Source organism: Sparus aurata, chromosome 24, assembly GCF_900880675.1.
Source record: "Sparus aurata chromosome 24, fSpaAur1.1, whole genome shotgun sequence".
Taxonomy (NCBI): Eukaryota; Metazoa; Chordata; class Actinopteri; order Spariformes; family Sparidae; genus Sparus; species Sparus aurata.
The window spans coordinates 21,814,949-21,835,814 of NC_044210.1; the positions used below are offsets into that span (position 1 = coordinate 21,814,949).

At 39.4% G+C, this 20,866-nt stretch overlaps 2 protein-coding genes across 2 annotated transcripts; both read right to left on the reverse strand.

Moving 5' to 3' along the window:
* Nucleotides 1–254: 254 nt before the first annotated feature.
* On the reverse strand, nucleotides 255–5,492 carry dnajc27 (DnaJ (Hsp40) homolog, subfamily C, member 27). The gene is made up of 7 exons (XM_030409263.1): nucleotides 5,070–5,492; nucleotides 3,646–3,728; nucleotides 3,477–3,546; nucleotides 3,148–3,312; nucleotides 2,491–2,613; nucleotides 2,253–2,413; nucleotides 255–1,998 (listed from the first exon to the last, which is right to left on the reverse strand). The coding sequence occupies exons 1-7, from the start codon at nucleotides 5,154–5,156 to the stop codon at nucleotides 1,866–1,868; spliced, it is 822 nt and encodes a 273-aa protein (XP_030265123.1). The 5' UTR covers nucleotides 5,157–5,492; the 3' UTR covers nucleotides 255–1,865.
* A 460-nt stretch (nucleotides 5,493–5,952) lies between these two features.
* LOC115576961 (T-cell surface glycoprotein CD3 zeta chain-like) lies at nucleotides 5,953–20,792 on the reverse strand. The gene is made up of 8 exons (XM_030409685.1): nucleotides 20,732–20,792; nucleotides 9,604–9,704; nucleotides 9,420–9,464; nucleotides 8,684–8,749; nucleotides 7,847–7,879; nucleotides 7,676–7,732; nucleotides 7,515–7,541; nucleotides 5,953–7,335 (listed from the first exon to the last, which is right to left on the reverse strand). Exons 1-8 carry the CDS (start codon nucleotides 20,790–20,792, stop codon nucleotides 7,270–7,272), a joined length of 456 nt encoding a protein of 151 aa, XP_030265545.1. The 3' UTR covers nucleotides 5,953–7,269.
* Nucleotides 20,793–20,866: the final 74 nt, after the last annotated feature.

The window sequence follows — 20,866 nt, forward strand, 5'->3', positions numbered from 1 at the left end:
CACTTTATTCTACATTTATCTTTATTTTCTTTATGTGAACCAAGTTAAAGCTGCTCTGTTGTTAGTTTACAACTAATAAATAAAACAATGATTAATGTACTGATCTGTAACCTTTCGAGAAGATGAAGCACTGAGGCTGATGGGAAATGTAGTCTTCATGTGGAGAAACACAGGCGCTACCATCCACTGTGTATCGATCATTTAACAGCTTTAATTAATCAATAAAAACGTGTAAAGAGATTCAAAGTGAACTGTCAGATTTGACACAGATTTAATACTTCATGATAAATATCACATTAAAGTAACGAGTGGAGTTCTGTCAGGTCCTTCTGTGTTCACACCTTCACTATGTAAAAATATAAACTGTCTCAACATGTTCATGATGTCATTCATGATGTCATTCATGATGTCATTCAGCTCGTTACAGCATCAAACACTCTGTAAAGCATCAATGACATTTTGATGGTTAATGTTCAGACAGACGTCGTCATGTAAACGATTCTGTTCGTGTTCGTCACGGAACACAAACTGGTTTAAAATGTTAATGTTCGTCCAAGAGTGAGAATCAACCTTTGGAAGTTTGTTGAAATTAATAAATTAAGAAGAAATGTAACGAGACAAATTAAATCTGTGAGCACAAATGACTTGTATTAACAGCAGGACTGTTGATTTTGTACCAGTTATTAATCTAAAGGTCAAATAAATAAAGTTTGAGTCTCAGAAAACTAACTTTCTACTTCAGGGAATAAATGAAGTATCAGAGGGAACAGTTTGGCAGTTTAAGGGAAGTTTCTGGGAACAAGTTGCAAATCTTAAAGCACACAAACAAAACAATTCAAGGGATTCAACAGATTATACATGAGAGAAAAATAAAAGTTTGGGAACAAATTTGTTCCCAAAGGATAAAAATATAGATTTGAGATGAAACAGGAAACTGGAGGGAACAGACGTCTTCATTCGGCAAAATGAGACACTTAAGGTAACGAAGTGGAAACTTTAGGGAACAAATGATGAATTTGGGAGAAAAGAAATAAGAATATGGAGAAAGAAAATTGCAATTTGAGGGAACAAATAAAAGTTTAATGGATTTAATTGGTTGATGAGCACAAACGAGTCGAGTCAGGGGAAAGAAAACATCAAGTTTGATATGAGACAATCTGAACTTTGAAACAAAGACTTCAGGGAACAATCCGTCACAGCTACAGTTCGAGTGAAAACCGGAAATCCAGGAGCACAAAAGAGACGTATCAGATACGTAGGTTAAGTTTTAGGGCACAAACGATTCCCTTGAAGAACAATAAGTCATTTGAGGGAATTAATTACAGCAGATGACACTTAACTCCTCCCACATAGTGTTTGTGGGCGGGGCTTTGGCCACATGTTGAGTATAAAAGTTTAGTTTTACTATTAAACATGCAGTTTCATCACGTCACTTCACCTTGTGTAGATTTGGCAGCTAAACTTTAAGAATGGGAACAAGGAGGTGGAGACGTGCTAACGAACATTTAGCTTTAAGTGTTAATGACGTCACATGTTGGAACATTTAACGAACGTTCTCACAGCAGCTTCTAACAGAACCAACGACCCGCCGCTCTGCTGATGTCACCAACAGGAAGCATGAACACTTTAACACACACACACGCACACACACACACACACACACACACACGCACAGATAAAACGTAGTCATAAGTTAAAACTGGCGGTGACCCAGAGGTTACGTTGGCGTGCAGCACTGTGGCGAGCAACATGGCACACGAGAGCTTCAGGCTAAATAAATAGAGGATAATAAATAAACACTGTTCGTTCTTCAGTCCATGTCTGAGACGAGAGGTCCAAACTCTAACACAGTTTGTGTGTCTGTGTTATTTAATGTTCTTCAGCAGGGAGGTGCGGGCGTTCACCACGGCCTTGAAGGCGTCCTCGCTGCCGGGGGCGACGCATTTGTCTGGGTGGAGCAGGACCGCCAACTTCCTGTACGCCTTGTTCACCTCCTCCCTGGAGACACGAGACACGCCGACAGAGACGATCAACAATCAGACGTTTTCACATGTTACACTTGTTGATGCTTCAGTGCCAGACTTCCTTTAGAAATCTGTCAATTTAAAGGTGGGTAGCTTAACGAACGCTGTGGTCGACACACAGACTTAAATATTAACTAAAACTCAATTTACTGCAAGTAAACAAGTCTGTGATTGATCAACACAAACTACAAACCACGCCCAGCGACCTTTGACCCTCAGCTGACTCACCGCGTGGCTCCAGGTTTGACGCCCAGCATATCCCAGGAGTCCTTGCTGTTCCGGATGCGTCGGATGGTGTCGGCCTGCTCTTTGGTGAAGCCGACGCTGACCTCGGACACCGGACGCTTCCCGCCGTTCTCGCACATGTCGGTGATGGAGGAGAAGAACGACTGAGCGACGACACACAAACGCGCTGGTTATCATTAGTAATAACAATTAGAAATGTTTTGATGTAGCGAGTGTGTACCTGAAACATCTCGTTGATGCCCTCGCCGCTCTGCGCCGACGTTTCAAAGTAGTGAAACCCTCTGGACTCCGCCCACAGGCGCCCCTCGCCCTCGTCCACCACCCGCCGCTTCGTCAGGTCCACCTGCACAGACGGACACGCGACAGACGGCTGCTTTATACCTGGTTGTTTGATCTGATGTTCAATGCCTGACTTCACTCAGAATTCCATCAATTTAGAGGTTGATTACTGAATGAAGACTGTAGAAGCAGGTTAGCAATAAAACTCAGTATCTGAGTGGACCTTTAAGTTTGACAGGTAAGATTAACGCTGAATTTTAGTAATCAAATAAAAGTAGTGGATTAAAAAGTAACATGTATCTCTAAAGTGGAGCTGAGTGGAAGAAAATAGAAGTACTCATGTAAAGTACCTCAGAATTGTATTTAAGTACAGTAGTTGAGTAAATGTACTTAGTTACATTCTAATAAAACATTACCATGTCATAGAGTGTGTATGTGAGCTTCAGTAACCCTTAAAATAACATCTGTGTTCATGAATGATCAGCAACAACACGGGGTGTTAAAGTGGCTGATTTCTCTATGGAGTCTGGTGTAGAAACCTGCACCAGAGCGACACTGAGCAGCCTGTCGCTCCTCGTTGGGAGCGTGTGAGTCGGACCTTGTTGGCGCAGACGATGAACACGATGCTGTCCATGTTGGCCTGAGAACCCATTTCCTGTTTCATCTCGCCCAGCCAGCTGTCGAGGGCATCGAAGCTCTCCCGCAGGCCGACGTCGTACACCAGCAGCACGCCCTGACTGTCCTTGTAGAACTCGTTACGCACCTGAATCACACGCAGAAGAAGAAGAAGAAGAAGAGGGAGGATGATGGCAGGAAACATACACTTCCTGGTGTGACAGGCAGGTTTCCCACAATGCAACTCCCCTCTGACAGGATTCAAAGCTTCTGATGTGATTCAGACAAACATGAAGGGAACGTGTGACTCACTTCATAGAAGAAAGGATGTCCGGCCATGTCGAAGATGTTCACTTTGATTTCTCTGTCGCGAACCTGCACTCTGACCACACAACACACACATCACTGATGAGACACACACACACACACTGCTAATGCGTACTTTACACACAGTAATAGATTACTTAAACCATGAACTCACTTGGTGACGCCGTAGTCGATGCCAATCGTGGCCAAGTACTTGGGAACAAACCTCTTCTCACAGTAGCGTTTGATGATGCAGCTCTGAAAGAAAATGATTCATTATGATGTATTTCACACCAGACTTCATTGACAAATCTATCAATTTAAAGGTGGAATGCAAATTGAAGTGTGGAGGAGTGGCGTTAACGACAATAGTATATATTTAAGTTTACTATTAAATTTAACAAGTGAGATGTACGCCGAATTTTAGTCAGGACTGTGCCAATTTTAATCGCTCACACCAGACTTCCTTCAGAAATCTACCCATTTAAGGCTGGATTGCTAATAGAAGACAGGAGGAGTAACATTATAACAACAGTATTTACTTGAGTTAACTATTACATTTAACGAGTAAGATGTACATCGAATATCAGTGAAGATGGCTTCAGTTTTAGGGCACCTTGTCAACAGGTCACAGTTTAATGTATAAAGGCATAGTATGTAATTGATTTAGGATGACTGACTTCTGCTTGGAAATTCGGCAATATTTGTTTCTGCTCTTTTTTCATAGCAGAAAAAAATATATTGTTGTATGAGGATTTTATTGCAGTCCCATGCAGTACATGTTTGCCATTAAGGTGTCAAGAGGCTGGTAAATGCATCAGTAAAGTATAAAAGACATGCAAGAGTTAAACATTGGATTCTAAAAAAATGTACTAAAAAGAAAAGTTCTTGCTAAAATGTATGCCACAAACTGTAGCAGACAAAATGATCACCAAACAAAAATGTAAAAAAGGTGAGAATAATGTACAAAATGCCAGAGGAGGGCACAAGGGTTAATTAGTATTTCAACGAATTTAAAGTCCCAGAGGTTTTATACAAAAACACAAACGACTTTAACTATATTTCATGATTATTTAGAATCACTAAGCTCTACTGGAACATTCGGCATACATATTGTACATTAAGCAGATATTACTTCATCACAGTATCAGCTTTTTATCTCGTTCACGGTGTTCCTTGCTAGCAAGTGAGGAATGTGAATAACAAGGCCAATTATGAAATGTCAACAAGTGATAAATACGCCGAATTTCACAGAACATGTAATTCTTTCGAAACACGTCTTGTCTGATGTTTTAGTATCTGTTATTTATTAGCAACAACCACGAAGGCGTGACATTGACTGTTTTTTAGACGGAGTCTGGTACTTAAATAAAAAGCGGAAATCAAACCGAGTAGCAACAAAAAGAGCAGCGAAGAGCACAAGAGACGTGTTGGCATTTCAGCTAACAGCAGTTAATAAACGTGTTTTACATAAACATATTGATAACTTGCTCTGAAGATGCGCCTGTTGTTTATGTCCATCGCAGCTCACAGCAGCAGAACTAAAATCAGCTGAATTCAATATGGGGTTTGGTCTGAAATAAGCTGGCGGTCTCTTACCTTTCCGACCTCGGCGTTCCCGAGGCTGATCACCTTCACCCGCAGTGACTTCTTGTTGTCTCTCCGCTTCGGGGCGTTTGTTTCCATCTGGACTTCTTTAAATCAGCGGTTTGCGGTGGAAACTGTGCGGGATGCTAACGAGGAAGAATTCAGTGTTGACAGCCGCTGCTGTTGTTGTTGGGAGCGGCTAATGAGGCTAACTAGCTCCGTTAGCACAGAGGCTATTAATGAGCGGCTCCTCGCGCACTGTCGTGTTCATTAATCACAGCATTAATCAGACTTTAGCTCTGATGCTAATGTTTCGGTGCAGCTGCCATCGTAACACACGGCAGAGACACTGCGAGTCTGCTAGCTTCATAGCCTGCGATGCTAACCAGCTGTTTGTTTGGGACGAGCGTCGCTTTCAACTTCCGCTCTTTCCCTTCAGAATAAAATAAAGGTATGTTTATAAATGTTTGCGAATGATCCAATCCAAACATTATCTTGAATGTTACGATGTTAAGATGTTAATCTAGCACTAAGTACTGTCATCTAAACCAAGATGTCTGTGGTTGTAGTCACAGATCCCTCATTGTGTCTCTTATTTTGAAAAGGTGAAAGCTAATAGCCATTGATTAATAAATAAAGTCGATATAAAGTGTTTACAGCAGCTGGGATGTTAATCTGTGACATGTCACTGAACTTCGGGGATTTTATATTAAGATGATAATTAAGGAATTCACCACAGGTTCAGTAAATATCCCTTTAGAACACGTCAGAATACCTTAATGACGTCATCATCAAGGGTGCAGTATGTGGTTTACAGTAATATGCAGACATTATGTTTGTGTGTGTGTGTTTTTGTCCAGCAGGGGGCAGAAGCTGCACTGAAGAGAGAATCAACTGACGGTTTTATTCAGAATTTATTAGGACATGTATAAAATAAAAAAAACATTTTAATATCAGAAGCGAGATCAAACATGAATTATAAAAGCTAAATACTCAGGCGGCGTCATTACAGCACGAATTCTCAGGAAAATATGACGACAGCGAATCAGACGGCTGATTGTCTGTACGAGCACACAGGAATATAAAAAGAAACGTCATCAGAACAAAGTTACAGAAGTTTAAAAGTATTTCTTCTACATTCTACTATAAAATCTCACAGCTGCAAACTTTAAGTTCCTAATGTACGGAAGCCCAAAGAGTCCAATATTAAATACACCAACACAAAACTAAGGAAATGTCGTGTTATTGGCTCAACGATCATCATTTTATATCAAATTATTAACCGTCACATTTTCTTTGTTTGGATTTAGCAGAAATCAAATTAAAATGAGCTTCAGTGAAATTGTTTTAATGATTAAAATAAAGTCAAGGTGAAGAAATATTTCAGTGACGCACATTTTAAAACATTATTATTACTATTATTGTCACAATTAAACAATCATATTTATATATTCATGTATTTTGTAATGTTTTATTAATTCTTCTAACACTGAGCTCTTCAGGCTTCGTACTGACGCAGCTTTACGTTAAAGTTTATCTACATTATACAGAAAACTACTCAAAGATTATGAACAAAAACAACACAAAATATTCAAACAACTCCTGAAACGTCATCACAACTTCACTTTTTAGATCTTTTTAGACATTCTGTCACTTGAACGTCTGTGTTTTGGTTCCAAGTTACGTTTTTAAACACATATTTGTTATTTGTTAATCAAATTTGTTGTTAGAACAATAATAATAACTCTATTCTGAACAGAATCAACAAGTCATACAAAAGTTATTTTATAACATGTGACGGCTTTTATAACGACTTCACGTCGGATCAATAATCACATCTGACGGAGCTGAAACCTGAACAACGTCACCAGCTCCACCGATCGTTTGAGACCCGGACAGCCGCGGCTAACAAATGTTTCAGAACTTTTGGACCTGGGTTGTTCTGTGAAGGTAAAATCACTTCGATCACGTCATTTTAATTTCACTAATTAACACAGAACGTCCACGAGATGGAATAATAAACTTCAGATATTTAAACACGGATTTCTGCAGATGTTCTTCAAGAACTTCTGAACAATCTGCTAAATAAAAGATTAACGATCAGACTGATTCTGATCTCGTCATAAAACCAGAACTCGGGCCACACGGCTGGTCCACTGACAGATGTCTGTGTTCTCTCGTAGAAGCTGAAGATCTCGACGCCTCGGCGCCGTTAGCGAGGAGCCAGCGGCTTCATCTGCAGCGCGTCGTAGGTGTCCTTGGTGGCGGAGCTCAACCCCTGCAGACACACAGACGTGTTGGTTTGTTCCAGTGGAAAGTTCTACGGTGGCCCAGAGGGTCCAAACACTACCACACCACACCACACACAACATTCCACCGTGTCGTTGTGTTCGGACCCCACAGAGACCGGACCATGAAATATGAGGCTGAAACACAGAACTGTGAAATGTTCCTCACCTGGTAAACCTGCTCGGCCTTTCGGCGCTGAAACACAAACACACGAGTGTTAACGGATCACAGAACATCAGAACATCAGAACAAACGTCTCACTGGGCGTCATAATCTGCTGTCGGGTCGGTTGAAAGTTGAACCGATGATGCAGACATGAAGCGACTCACCTCTCTCTTGACGGGCAGCTCCTTGTACTCGCCGTCCCCGCCTCGTTTCTGCAGGTCCTGATCGTTAAAGAACAACAGAACCTTCTCACGACATCGATCTCATCTGAATTATTGTTCCACATATTATTCAAACGTCACGTGAAGAGAAATAACATGATGAGCGTTTGTTACCGTGTAGGTGGCGTTGTCGTCGTTCCTGCGGTTCTATGGAACAGAACAGAACGGATCAGAACACGTTTACAGGAGAACAGTCTGAAATGTTTAAAGTTTCTTCTTTAAAGGGTCTCTATCAGTTTAACACTGCAGGGGTTCTGGAGGTTGTCGGGTTCAGAGTGTCTGGTTCAAACGTCAGGTTCTTAAATCATTGAAAGAACCATTGTTGAGATTGTCCAGTGAAACTTCAGGGTCCACACAGTTCTTGTTCCCTCTGATGTTTAAGGTTCTTTAAAGTTCGTATGTGTTTGGTTTAAGGTTCTTGTTTGTTTGTGTAGAGAGTCAGAAGTTAGTCTCTGATCAGGTGTTTTAGGTTGTTCAGTGAGACGTTGGGGGCTACAGGGTTCCATCAAAGGTTCTCTACGGATTTCTCAGTTTATCACAGTACTGAAGGGTTCTGTTACGGCTCTAGCAGGTGTGTTTGGGTCCTTACAGGATTCTTTTGATTCCAGAGAGGAGCACTTGTTTTGGGTTCTCCTGGGTTTGTTGTGGTTCCTACATGTTTATTGAGCTTTAGACAAAGGCTGATGTGGAGAACCTTTTAGAGCCGTGTGGTTCTCTGGGATTCTATCAGGGTTCTATCAGGGTTCTATCAGGGTTCTATCATGATTTAACAGGTTCTTCAAAGATGGTGAATGAACCTTGAAGAACAATAAAAACACAGAGAACCTTGAGAGAACTGTGCAAAGACCCTGACGTTCCACAGTAATGGACAGAAGTGATAAAGCAGTGATCCGACAGTGTCGGGTCCTCCAGAACCACCCAGCTGTGGAACAAGAACAGAGTCAGACTCACTCGTCCTCTCTCAGGATCTCCTCTCACCAGCGGGGCATACTGGTCGTTGTGCTGACCCACCAGGTCCTGAACACGACACATCAGAACACATCAGAACACGACACATCAGAACACGACACGACAGAACACATCAGAACACGACACATCAGAACACATCAGAACACGACACGACATCATTAACAGGAACACAAACCAGAGAACATGTCGTCTTAAACATTTAAATAAGTGTAACTGTTGTGTAGCTAACGGACAAAGCTAATGTTAGCATGCTAATATCTGACAGTCTGTCACATGACACAACAACGTGATGCTAACAACATCTGACTGCATTACATCAGTTAGCTTAGCATAATCAAATATTGAGCCTGAATTATACATGTTTTAGTCTCTCAACAGCTTCCTCAGTGTATGCAGACATGATGAAACAGATACAGGAACTAAAACGTCTTTTTGAACCTCAAAATGAGTCACAAGTGTTTCCTCACAACAAGATGAAGCTGCTGAGTCTTCACCAGCTGAGACGCTCAGGAAGTTTAAGTTTTATAGCATTAAAACAAACAAAGACAATGTTTGACTTAACAAACTTAATCTGATGAAAACTACAAAACAAGAAGAAGAGGAACAGAAACTACAGTCACACTGGAGCTGAACATACACACACATATATATATATATATATACATATATATTAATATATCTATATATATGACTTGTGTTCTTGTGTCTGGAGACTCACGCTGTAGATGCTCTCGTCCGTGGACTTCCCTTTGGTTTTGAAGAACTAGTTGAACAAAAGAAGAGAGAGATTAGAGGAAACATGATGCAACACAGCGAACACGAGCGTTGAGTCTGTGTGTCAGGATGAAACACTGAAGACGCTGTGACATATTTACAGCGCAGAGAGAGATGAGCGGACTCACCTTCTCCTTGATGAACATGCCGGTGATGATGAGTCCGTACAGGCCGAGGAAGCCATCCAGCACGTAGCACAGCTGCGGGTCGTACATGGCCATCATGGCCTCTGTGGGGGTCAAAGGTCAAACATGAACAGTGTGCCAACACAGCAGAGCTGAGGAGCTGAGGAGAGAGGCGGAGACTACGACTCCCAGGATGCATTTCACTGACAAACATCCAATCAGAGAGCCAAAGTATGAATGTAACAAAACTCAGCACTCTCAGGCATCAGATCACTTCACTGACAGCAGCCGAGCATCATGGGTATTGTAGTTACAAGAGCCGACACCATCTTCTGAGATGTTTGAGGACACGATAAGTGACTGTTTTTGTGTATTTGTGTCAGTTTGTGTGCACTGAACCCGCCGCAGATAACAAACATGAAGAAGTTCAACGTGTGGCGCTGACGGGGTTAATACAGTTCTGTCTGCAGCGAGTGATGAGCCGGTGGTTTCCTCCTCCACACCGACAGAGTGTGTGTGTGTGTGTGTGTGTGTGTGTGCGTGTGTGTTTGTGGTTGTGGGTGGGTGTTTACATACATACAGGTTGTGTGTGTGTGTGTGTGTGTGTCTAAGTGAAAGAGCAAACCTCACCAACAGTCACTTCACTGGCAGCTGAAGTCACGCTCTCTGTACGCAGACTGAGCTGTGACGAAGATGCTCGTGTGTAAATCTGATGAAGATGTTCAACATGGGTCATCTGGGTTTTGGTTCTGATGTGAAGCTTTATTATCTCCACACGTTGGATGTGAGTGCACAGGATTCGAGTCCAAGACAAAGTCTCATCATACCGCATCACACTGTACCGAATCATGCAATACAGAACCATGCAGAACCATGCAGAACCATGCAGAACCATACAGAACCATACAGAACCATGCAGAACCATGCAGAACCATACAGAACCATGCAGAACCATACAGAACCATACAGAACCATACAGAACCATGCAGAACCATGCAGAACCATGCAGAACCATGCAGAACCATACAGAACCATGCAGAACAATACTGTGTGTATAGTATGGTTCCATGAATGTTTACAAAACTTTGTCAAGGTTTAAAGTGAAAAAGAAAAATGAAATGAGAGGAACGATCGAAGGACGAACGTCGTCTGTGTTCCGTCTGTTCTCTCAGCAGAACTTTCTGTTCTTTGAGGAAACATTAGAGTTCTTGAGAAGGTTCCTGTGGCTGGAACCTGCCATGGGTTCCTTCACAGCAGCTGAACCACTGTCAGAAACCTTGACGGGCCCGAAGGTTCTGCAGGAACCGGACTGACAAAACGTCCTTGTGAATGGGAGATTCAGGCGTTTGTAGTTTTGAGTGTTCCGTCTCCTGAGAGCCTCTGCAGCCTGTGAGACAGGACTGAGGGCACAACAAGCCTCTGAACTAACCGGACCACCCTCAGTGAGTGAGTTCACTTAAATTCACTCAGAGTTGTTGTTAAACCTGATATCAGGAAGACACGACAGGAAGAAGATGGACAGATTCCTGGAAACTCATGAAGGGCGTCAAACCACAGAGCTCCACTTCTACGAACTCGGACAAGATCATCAGCGTCATCAGTTAAAGTCCAACTGCGACCAAACAGGTCGTGGAGTTCATGTCTTAGCATTACCTGAGCAGCAGGTGAGCAGGTGATCTGAGGTTAAACAGGGAACCATTTAACTAACGAGCTAATTGATTAATTGATGAGAATAACAATCTGTGGTGACTCATGATGTCAGCTGGTTTCAGGACAGTTAACGGTCTCCTGAGATCATCGATGTGTGAAATCAACATGTCAGGCGTCCGACCACAGAGTCTGCCTCCAGGCCGCTGCGTCTCCATGGCAACACTGATGAGAACCTGATTACTCAATGATCCACTTCAGAGTCTATCAGGGGGAAGAAGGCGCAACGGTACAACTGATATAAATAAAGTCAGATAACAGCAGAGATAGGTCGGATATACACAGAACAGGAAGTCAGCGCTACAGCAGAGTGTGTGTGTGTGTGTGTGTGTGTGTGTGTGTGTGTGTGTGGTCATGGTGGGTGAGGGATCTGATGAGCGCAGCAGGGCGAGTTTCATGTTCACATGAGCTCAGTTTCACACTGACACACACTTCTGTACAACACCTGCTGTAAGAAAGACCACATTCACTTTAACAGTGAAATGACCTCCAAACTGAACTTCTGCCTGCGTTAGAGAGTTAAAAACAGTTAGCATGTTGAGCTGGGATGTTGCTGCGTCGAGCTACTTCTGACGTCTTTAGAATAAAAATGTTTCCCACTGAGGGAAAGTGGAGCGTCTAAAAATCCTCGACTGAACAAAACAGACTTATTTTATGAATCCTCCTGAAACGTGGCCGTCTGCTGGTAAACACACATAAAGTCGTCGCTGTTCAGAGGAAAGTTCACATTATATCTGTCTTTTTAATTAATCGAGCCTTTGATAATAACAGCGCCTCAGCACCGCGTTTCTAAATGGAATCAGGCGATATGCAGACGACACGTTGTTGTATCTGCAGATGACGACCGTGAATTGATCTTTTACATATTGTTGTATATAAATATATTTATATTTTGTTCTTAATATATGTTGTTTGTATATCTGGAGTGTGTAACAAAAATAATTTCCCCCTGGGATCATTAAAGTATTCTGATTCTGATTCTGAAGGATTTCTCCTCCTGCAGAAACCAGTTTACGTTCATCATCTGTTGTTTCAATCAAACTTCAGCCGTGAACACGCGTCAACATTCAACAGAGTTTTAACACTTTATGCAAATAATACTGTTGTTATTGAGCAATAACCTCGCTGCCTTCTGTGGCTGCAGGGAAAATATTATGGAATTCTGTCCCAACTAAAAGCTATAAATTAATTATTATAATTAGTGGATTGACAGAATTTGAACTAACTACTTCTACTAATTATTTCCCGATCACAGAGCCTCAAAAGTCACAATTTGCTGACATTCTTTATGAAATCTGTTAGTCGGTTTGACAGAACAAGAAGTTTTGAGATGTCGCTAAATTATTAATTATCTGTAATTTCCAGATTTTTCTGACACAGTAAACGAAGCGATGGAGGAAGTAACTTCCTGGCTCATCAACAAAGAGAATCGCTGTGAGTTGCAGCTGAAGACGCGTCGTCTAATAACAGTTTACCTTCATTTACAGAAGCAGCCACAGTTTAACATTCTCCTTTAATTCTCCTCCATCTTCAGACTGATGGCTGTGTTGCATTAATTCCTTCATGTTTCTGATAATCTGGCTGCTGACTGTGTTTAATTAAGTTCCACAGCTCCAATTTCATCTCATTTTAATTTGAAGTCCAGTGAAATGTGTGTTTGTAATGTTGCGCTGTGAGGAACTTAACTGAACAGCAGACAACAACAAGATGTTTCCACTGAAACTGTGTTCACATCATAATTATCTGGAAGCTAAACTGACTCAAACTTTCAGCTGTGAACAAAAACATCTCTCACTTTCAGTAAATCACTGAGACATTCAAGGAAAGCTCATCATCAAACCTTCATCAGAGTCTCACTTTGTTTCCATCACAGCCTGAAGAGGATGACTCTGTGGAATCACTGAGCTCGAACACAACAGTCCACAAACTGCAGCGCCGCTCAGCACGGAACAAAGAATAAACATCAGAGCTGCAGCGATCAGCTGATCGGCAGTAAATCAATAAAACGACAAAGATGTTCTCCTTTTAGGTCTCAGATGATTTAAACATCCTGGTGTTTACAGCCTCAGGTGATAAAATGCTAATTAAATGAACGAGCTCACGCTGATGTAACAATGTGGTCGAAATCAATTTATCATAATGAACAAATGAGATTATTTCATGTTTCTCCACAAAAGACGAAAAAAAACATCAAACATTATTTGTTAAAATTGAAACTTAAAGTGAAACTCGCCAAAATGCAACCGAGGCTTTTTTTCTGAATGTACCCGAGTCAAACCTTCGTGTAAAAGCATAATCACGATGAAAGAGGCACTTTTAAGATTTACTGTATCTTCGTTTTCAGGTCAAACTCATTTTCAATGGGAGTGCTACGGGCACTTTTACGATGGCATCAACATCTCTATTTTTAAAACAGTAAGAAGTCTCGACACAACATGAAACTTTGCTGGTAGTATCACCAGGGTCTCTACACATGAACACGAGCATTGAGAACATTGTTTGTGTACACAGAGTTTACTAAAAAGAAGGTTTTTGAACAACTCACGTTAGCAGTAGCTTGTTCCGCTCGCCGCCGTCCTGCCAGTGGAGAAGTGATCGAGGATCAACACGTCTGTGTCGAGTGTATGTGGTTCAGTTGAGCGATGTGTAGAGACCCTGGTGATGCTACCAGTTTCATGTTGTGTCGAGTCTTCTTAGTGTTTTAAATATAGAGATTTTAATGCTATGGTAAAAGTGCCTGTAGCACTCCCATTGAAAATGAGTTTGAGACGAAAACGAAGATACGGTAAATCTTAAAAGTGCCTCTTTAGTCGTAATTATGTTTTTACACAAAGTTTTGACTCGGGTACATTCACAAAAAAAGCCGAGGTTGCATTTTGATGAGAATTTTACTTTAACGTATTTTTAAAATTCAACAATAGCAAAATATAATTTATTTTTAAACAAATGTGTGTAATTATTTGATTTGCCTGCTTGTTGGAGAAAACATGATAAACAATGTAATACCGAGTTATTTGCGAGGAGACATTAATAAACAGAAACATTCGTCCTCCTCCTCATCAGAAGCTCGGATCGTTCAGTGATGTCTGACAGTGACGTCGTCCACATGATCCGTTTGTTCCTCTGGTTCTGACTGTATTTACATTCAAACCTCACTGAGACGAGCGGCTGATATCTAAATATTAATTCACTGATGGAAACATCAGATTTACTGTCCTGACGTCAGCGTCGCCTCACATTCATTCAGAAAAATCAGCTCCAGATGATAAAAGTTTAATAACGTTCCACTCTTGTGTATCTGAGCGCTGGCAGCTGCAGGGAGGAACCGTCTGAGCGGGTCGAGTGGAAACAGAACTGAAGCAGGGTATTAAGCGCTGGTTTGGTCTCTGACAGGCAGCGGTGGAGAAAGGTGAGACGCAAAGAGCTGCGAGGCTTCCTGAACGAAACTACAGAAACCAGAGAGGTCGGCTTTAATAATACTTCAGCCGCTGACACAACCTGAAGGCAACAAGCTGCACTCTGAATACATCACGTGTACGTTTCTCTCATGTTACTTCAAAAGATTAAACTCAACGTGCTTTAACAAGTTCTGATGTAGAAGAATCCAGTTCAGGAGCGTCAGCAGCTCTCTGTGTTACATGTCTCACATTAATATGAGCTGAAAATCATAAAACTATAGAAAAACTGTTCATGAGAGCCGTTAGTGATAATTATAGTTTACTGACACAGAGACAGATATGAGGAGCAGCTAAGCTAACGTAGCCTGAAGTCCTTGTTGCTCTGCTGCAAAACTACATGGAGGCGTCTGTTAGCAGCATTCATTATGCTAAGCTAACGGATGTTTTTACGTGTTGAGTCAGATGTTATTAGCATAATGTTGTTGTTATTCCTGATTTTTTCATTATCAAACATCATTCATCAAGTCTTCTGTCAGAATGTGGCTCATTTATTAGCATGCTAATGTTAGCTTTGTTAGTTAGTTCACCTGCAGTTAAATATCTAACAGCTAATCTGTGAGCGGCAGCTGAAACTAAACTGACTGCAGCAGGAGTTTTATTTGATCTTCAGACAGAAAACCTGAGCGTCATGTTGCAACGCCGCTGTAGTTTCTCAACACGTTGAGTTTGGTTGTGTTTGATATTTCTGTCATCTCTGAACAGTTTGTTAAGTTTCCACTCAGATAAACATCACATCAGCTCATCTTTCAGTCACATTTGGGAGATTTGAGATTTGTTAGTTCGTTCCTGCAGAACACAGATGATTTCCACACGGTTCATCTGATGCTCACGAGAGGAAACGCACTTCGTGTCAAGGTTTCAAAAAAACACGTTGTAAAATTGTGTTTAAGCTCGACAGACAGAAAAGTGTCAGTTTGTTGAGTTCCTGAACACCTGAGACAGAATCCAGGACGCCTCACCGCTCGCTGCACCAGCGCTCGGCCTCTTTTCCTGCCGCTCAGGCTGCCTCTCTGTCTCGCCTCCATCTTTCAGGCCTTCGTCAAAGATGGCGGCCATGTTGAGAAACAGACTAATCTGATTACTTTCAGAACACATTTCACACAAACATGTTGTTAAAATGGATTCATGTTGGAGAAACCCCTCCTGAGCTGTGAACAGTGTGTCTGTGTTTCCGTGTCGCTGGTCGTCCTCGCCGCAGCGTCTCTTCAGCGCCACAGCGAGCTCACGCTCAGTTTTGGGGAAGACGGTTCGGCTTCAACAGTCCCGGCTTCAGAAACCACAGAGCTGCTTCCTGAAGCAGGAGGTTCAGAGTCTGTGGTCCACTAAAGTTCTGTAACCTGAGAATCTGTTTCACCCCGACACGTTCGTTAGTGTCTCCGCTCCTCGTCTGCAACATCACAGTTACATTACAACATCAGAATCACTGAGGCGGGATCGTTTCTGGACTCATTACAACAAGTAAAGTCATGTTTTCTGTCACATCATGAGAATATCTCCTGATCATAATTCTGTCCTTTAACAAAGTGTTCAAATAAAATAGGAAAACAATGTTTCAGCTCATTTGTTTCATTGAGAGAAAACGTTAAAAATAAAAATAAAATCAAACACTGACTGTCGTGTTGCAGGAACTCAAACGTCCGTCAGGTCCCATGATCCTCGTCGACGGTCGCTCACGTTTACGTTTAATGTTGAAGTTGTTTTAATAATCAACTTCAATAATAGATATTCAGTTAGTTTAAATATGAAACTGATTTATTTACTTTATTTATTTATCTAATAATAAAACACATCGCAGGGTTTTATATCCTGAGAACTCGGAGTTTTAATTGTTTAAGTTTCCGTCCAAACTTGTAATAAATAACATAATAATATATTATTATAATATAATAATATATTATAATAATATATTATTATATTATAATAATATAATATAATAATATAATATTATAATAAAAGCTCAGTTTGTATCATCTGTTTTACGTCTTTGTGTAGTTTTCAGGTTTAACACATAAAAACAAACTTTAACATGAGAACACGCGTCCGTGATCGATACGTGACGAAGATAATCAATAACTGTTAACAATCAATATGCTTCATTAATACAGGGTAAGTTTATAGTTAATGAAACTTTAGTAAACAGATATTTGACTTTATAAAACATCTTTAAACTGTTTACTGTTAAAAACCAGTTGATGTTTGTTAATAATCATTAAAACGTGTTTACATTCAAATAACCGTTAATTAAAGTTTATTGATAAGGAACGTTTGATTGATAATCACGTGATTAAAGATGTTTAATGTTCTTTTATTTATTGATTGAATTGATTAAAACATGTTTAATAAAGTTTACAGTGTGATGAAATAAAGCTCATTATGACGTGACTCATTAGTTTAATATTGTTGATCATATTCATTTAGAATATTGTTTTATTGATTATTCATGTTATTGATTGTTATTAATTGTACTGTCGGTCACACGTGTTCTGTCCCGTGAAGCTTCATCGGTCAGTATAAAGTTTAATTTGTTGTTGTATTGATTTCATGTATTGATCCTGTAAACATCATTAACAAACGGTGTGTTTACAGATAATAGTTATATTGATTATTATGATATATTGACAGTTGTATTAACTGTAAACACACGACTACATCAGGTACAAACTCTAATCAATAACCATCAGGTGAAACATTGATCTGATCAGTGTTTGATGAAGCGTTTCATAGTTTAACAGTAAAGTTTAATTAAAGATAAACTTAACATTTATTAACTAATAAAGTTAATAAAGCCGCGTTACGACACTTTGATTAGCTCTTGTTATTAATCTAAGAGTTGAACATGTGACAGTTATTGATTACAGTGACGAAGACGCTTCAGTGGTTCTGTGACAACGATCCAGATCCAGCGAAGCGTCTTCGTCTGTTAATTTAATAAAGTTTTATTTGTATTAATTAAAGATTGATTTTTACATTCTGCTGCTTCCAAAACACATTTCATTTAATTTCTTAACAAACGATTATTTTGTTGTCGGGGAAACGTGGCGATGAAAGTTTGATTTAGATTTAAATCAGAATTATTTTAATAAACACGAGTTTACCCGAGTGCTGCTGATCAGAATCAATCAGGCGCTCGCTGCGATCAATCAACAGGTCTGTCACACCGGATCAATACTGTGAGCCGACTGCTGCTTCATGAACAATATCAACTATTGATCATATTCATTATTTTATAGTCACGCCTGGTAGAAGCAGAACTTTATATTGATACTCAACATTGATTCTTAATATTGATTCTTAATATTGATTCTTAATATTGATTCTTAATATTGATTCTTAATATTGATTCTTTATATTGATACTTTATATTGATACTTTATATTGACACTTTATATTGACACTTTATATTGATTCTTTATATTGATACTTTATATTGATACTTTATATTGATACTTTATATTGATACTTTATATTGATACTTTATATTGATTTTTAATATTGATTTTTAATATTGATTCTTTATATTGACACTTTATATTGATACTTTATATTGATTCTTTATATTGACACTTTATATTGATACTTTATATTGATACTTTATATTGATTCTTTATATTGATACTTTATATTGATTTTTAATATTGATTCTTTATATTGACACTTTATATTGATTCTTTATATTGATACTTTATATTGATACTTTATATTGATTTTTAATATTGATTCTTTATATTGACACTTTATATTGACACTTTATATTGATACTTTATATTGATACTTTATATTGACACTTTATATTGACACTTTATATTGACTCTTTATATTGATACTTTATATTGATACTTTATATTGATACTTTATATTGATACTTTATATTGATACTTTATATTGACACTTTATATTGATACTTTATATTGATACTTTATATTGATACTTTATATTGATTTTTAATATTGATTTTTAATATTGATTCTTTATATTGACACTTTATATTGATACTTTATATTGATTCTTTATATTGACACTTTATATTGATACTTTATATTGATACTTTATATTGATTCTTTATATTGATACTTTATATTGATTTTTAATATTGATTCTTTATATTGACACTTTATATTGATTCTTTATATTGATACTTTATATTGATACTTTATATTGATTTTTAATATTGATTCTTTATATTGACACTTTATATTGACACTTTATATTGATACTTTATATTGATACTTTATATTGACACTTTATATTGACACTTTATATTGACTCTTTATATTGATTCTTTATATTGATACTTTATATTGATACTTTATATTGACACTTTATATTGATACTTTATATTGATACTTTATATTGATACTTTATATTGATACTTTATATTGATACTTTATATTGACACTTTATATTGACTCTTTATATTGATTCTTTATATTGATACTTTATATTGATACTTTATATTGACACTTTATATTGACACTTTATATTGACACTTTATATTGACTCTTTATATTGATTCTTTATATTGACACTTTATATTGACACTTTATATTGACTCTTTATATTGACTCTTTATATTGATTCTTTATATTGATACTTTATATTGATACTTCAGGTGTCAGGCGCGTCCTTCAGCACTATCATTGTTTCATCGACGTCTTTTCTAAAGGATGAAAATGTTTCCGTTAACTTTTATTATAATCTCGTCGTCATGGCGCTGAGACGCTCGTCATGGTGAAAGTGTCGACAACACGTCCACATGTTTATTTCTAAAGTCACAGAGGAACAAATGAGACGAGATTTAACGAGTCAGACGTCACATTACTGATGAACTCAGTCAAATGTTGTTACAGTCGTCACGGACTCCGTAAACTCGCCTCCATTTAGTTTTTAAAGGAAACATTCTGTATATTTTTGCCTGTTTTAAACCAGTCTTTTGTGAGAAAGCTGGATAATGGACTCATTCTCCCAGCATGCAGCTGGTCTCTCCCTCACCCTCGCTCCCTGATGTCTGGGTCAATACGCCCGGTCTCGGTGCTGATCAGGTTCAGGTCGGAGTCCTGGTTACTGAACACTGGCCACGTTATTGATCCACTGATCATCAAACCAGTGACAGAACTGCTGGTTGGACCGGTTCTGACCATCAACACCAGCTGAGTTTGGACCAGAACTTTAAGTGATCTCATATCAGCATTAACAGATCATTTTGGACTTTTCACAAACTTGTGATGGACTCAGACGTTCCACAGGTTTAATTAACAATCAGAATAAAGGCATAAATAAAGTGATTCATATTATTAAGATTTACGTACACAGTTCTGTTTGTATGGTACCGATCCGGTGGACTCTGTTGACCGAGTTGTTCTGTCAGTAAAGTGTTGTGATGTTTCCAGACTTGTTTGTGAAAACATCTGACGTTCTGTCTGTCTGTCTGTAGTCTTTGTGCTGGTTCTGGTGCTGCCCGGCTCACTAACTGGTGCTCAGCAGCTTCAGCAGTGATCTTATATTAACAGTTAGATGATGTGAAATCAATGGAAGCGATCAGAACCTGTTCTACTTTACTTTGTGTTGATTTGAGCAGAAACAACATGGCCGCCAGGAGGAAGACGCCTCTTCATGCCTCGTTTGATGTTTGAGCTCAGCTCTTCTTCTCTGCACTCACAGGAAGTTAAACTCTGTTACATCGAGCACACGAAACTATGAAAACACATTCATGTGAAAACATCTGGTGCCGGTTAAAACGGGTTCGGATCCGGCGAAGGTCAGAAGCTCCAGAAAACTTCTGACGCTCACGAGACTGATTTGAAAATTCATGTTCATGGAGTTCAACACAATTCATTTTGTTTCTGCCTGTGAAACAACATTCTGGTGCTGACGCCTGAGACCCGTTGGGTCCAACAGCAACTGCTTTACAAATCCAGTAAACATTTAGAAATAAAGCTTTGTGTCTCTGAGCGTCTGAAGAGTCTCACCTGTGGTGTGGACCAGCGAGGACAGGACCAGCAGGACAGAAACCCTCGTCTGGACCGCCATCGTCCCGGAGAACACGTCGCTCTTCAAACTGGCTGCAGTCGACAGAACGGAGACGAGAAGACGACTGAGAGCGA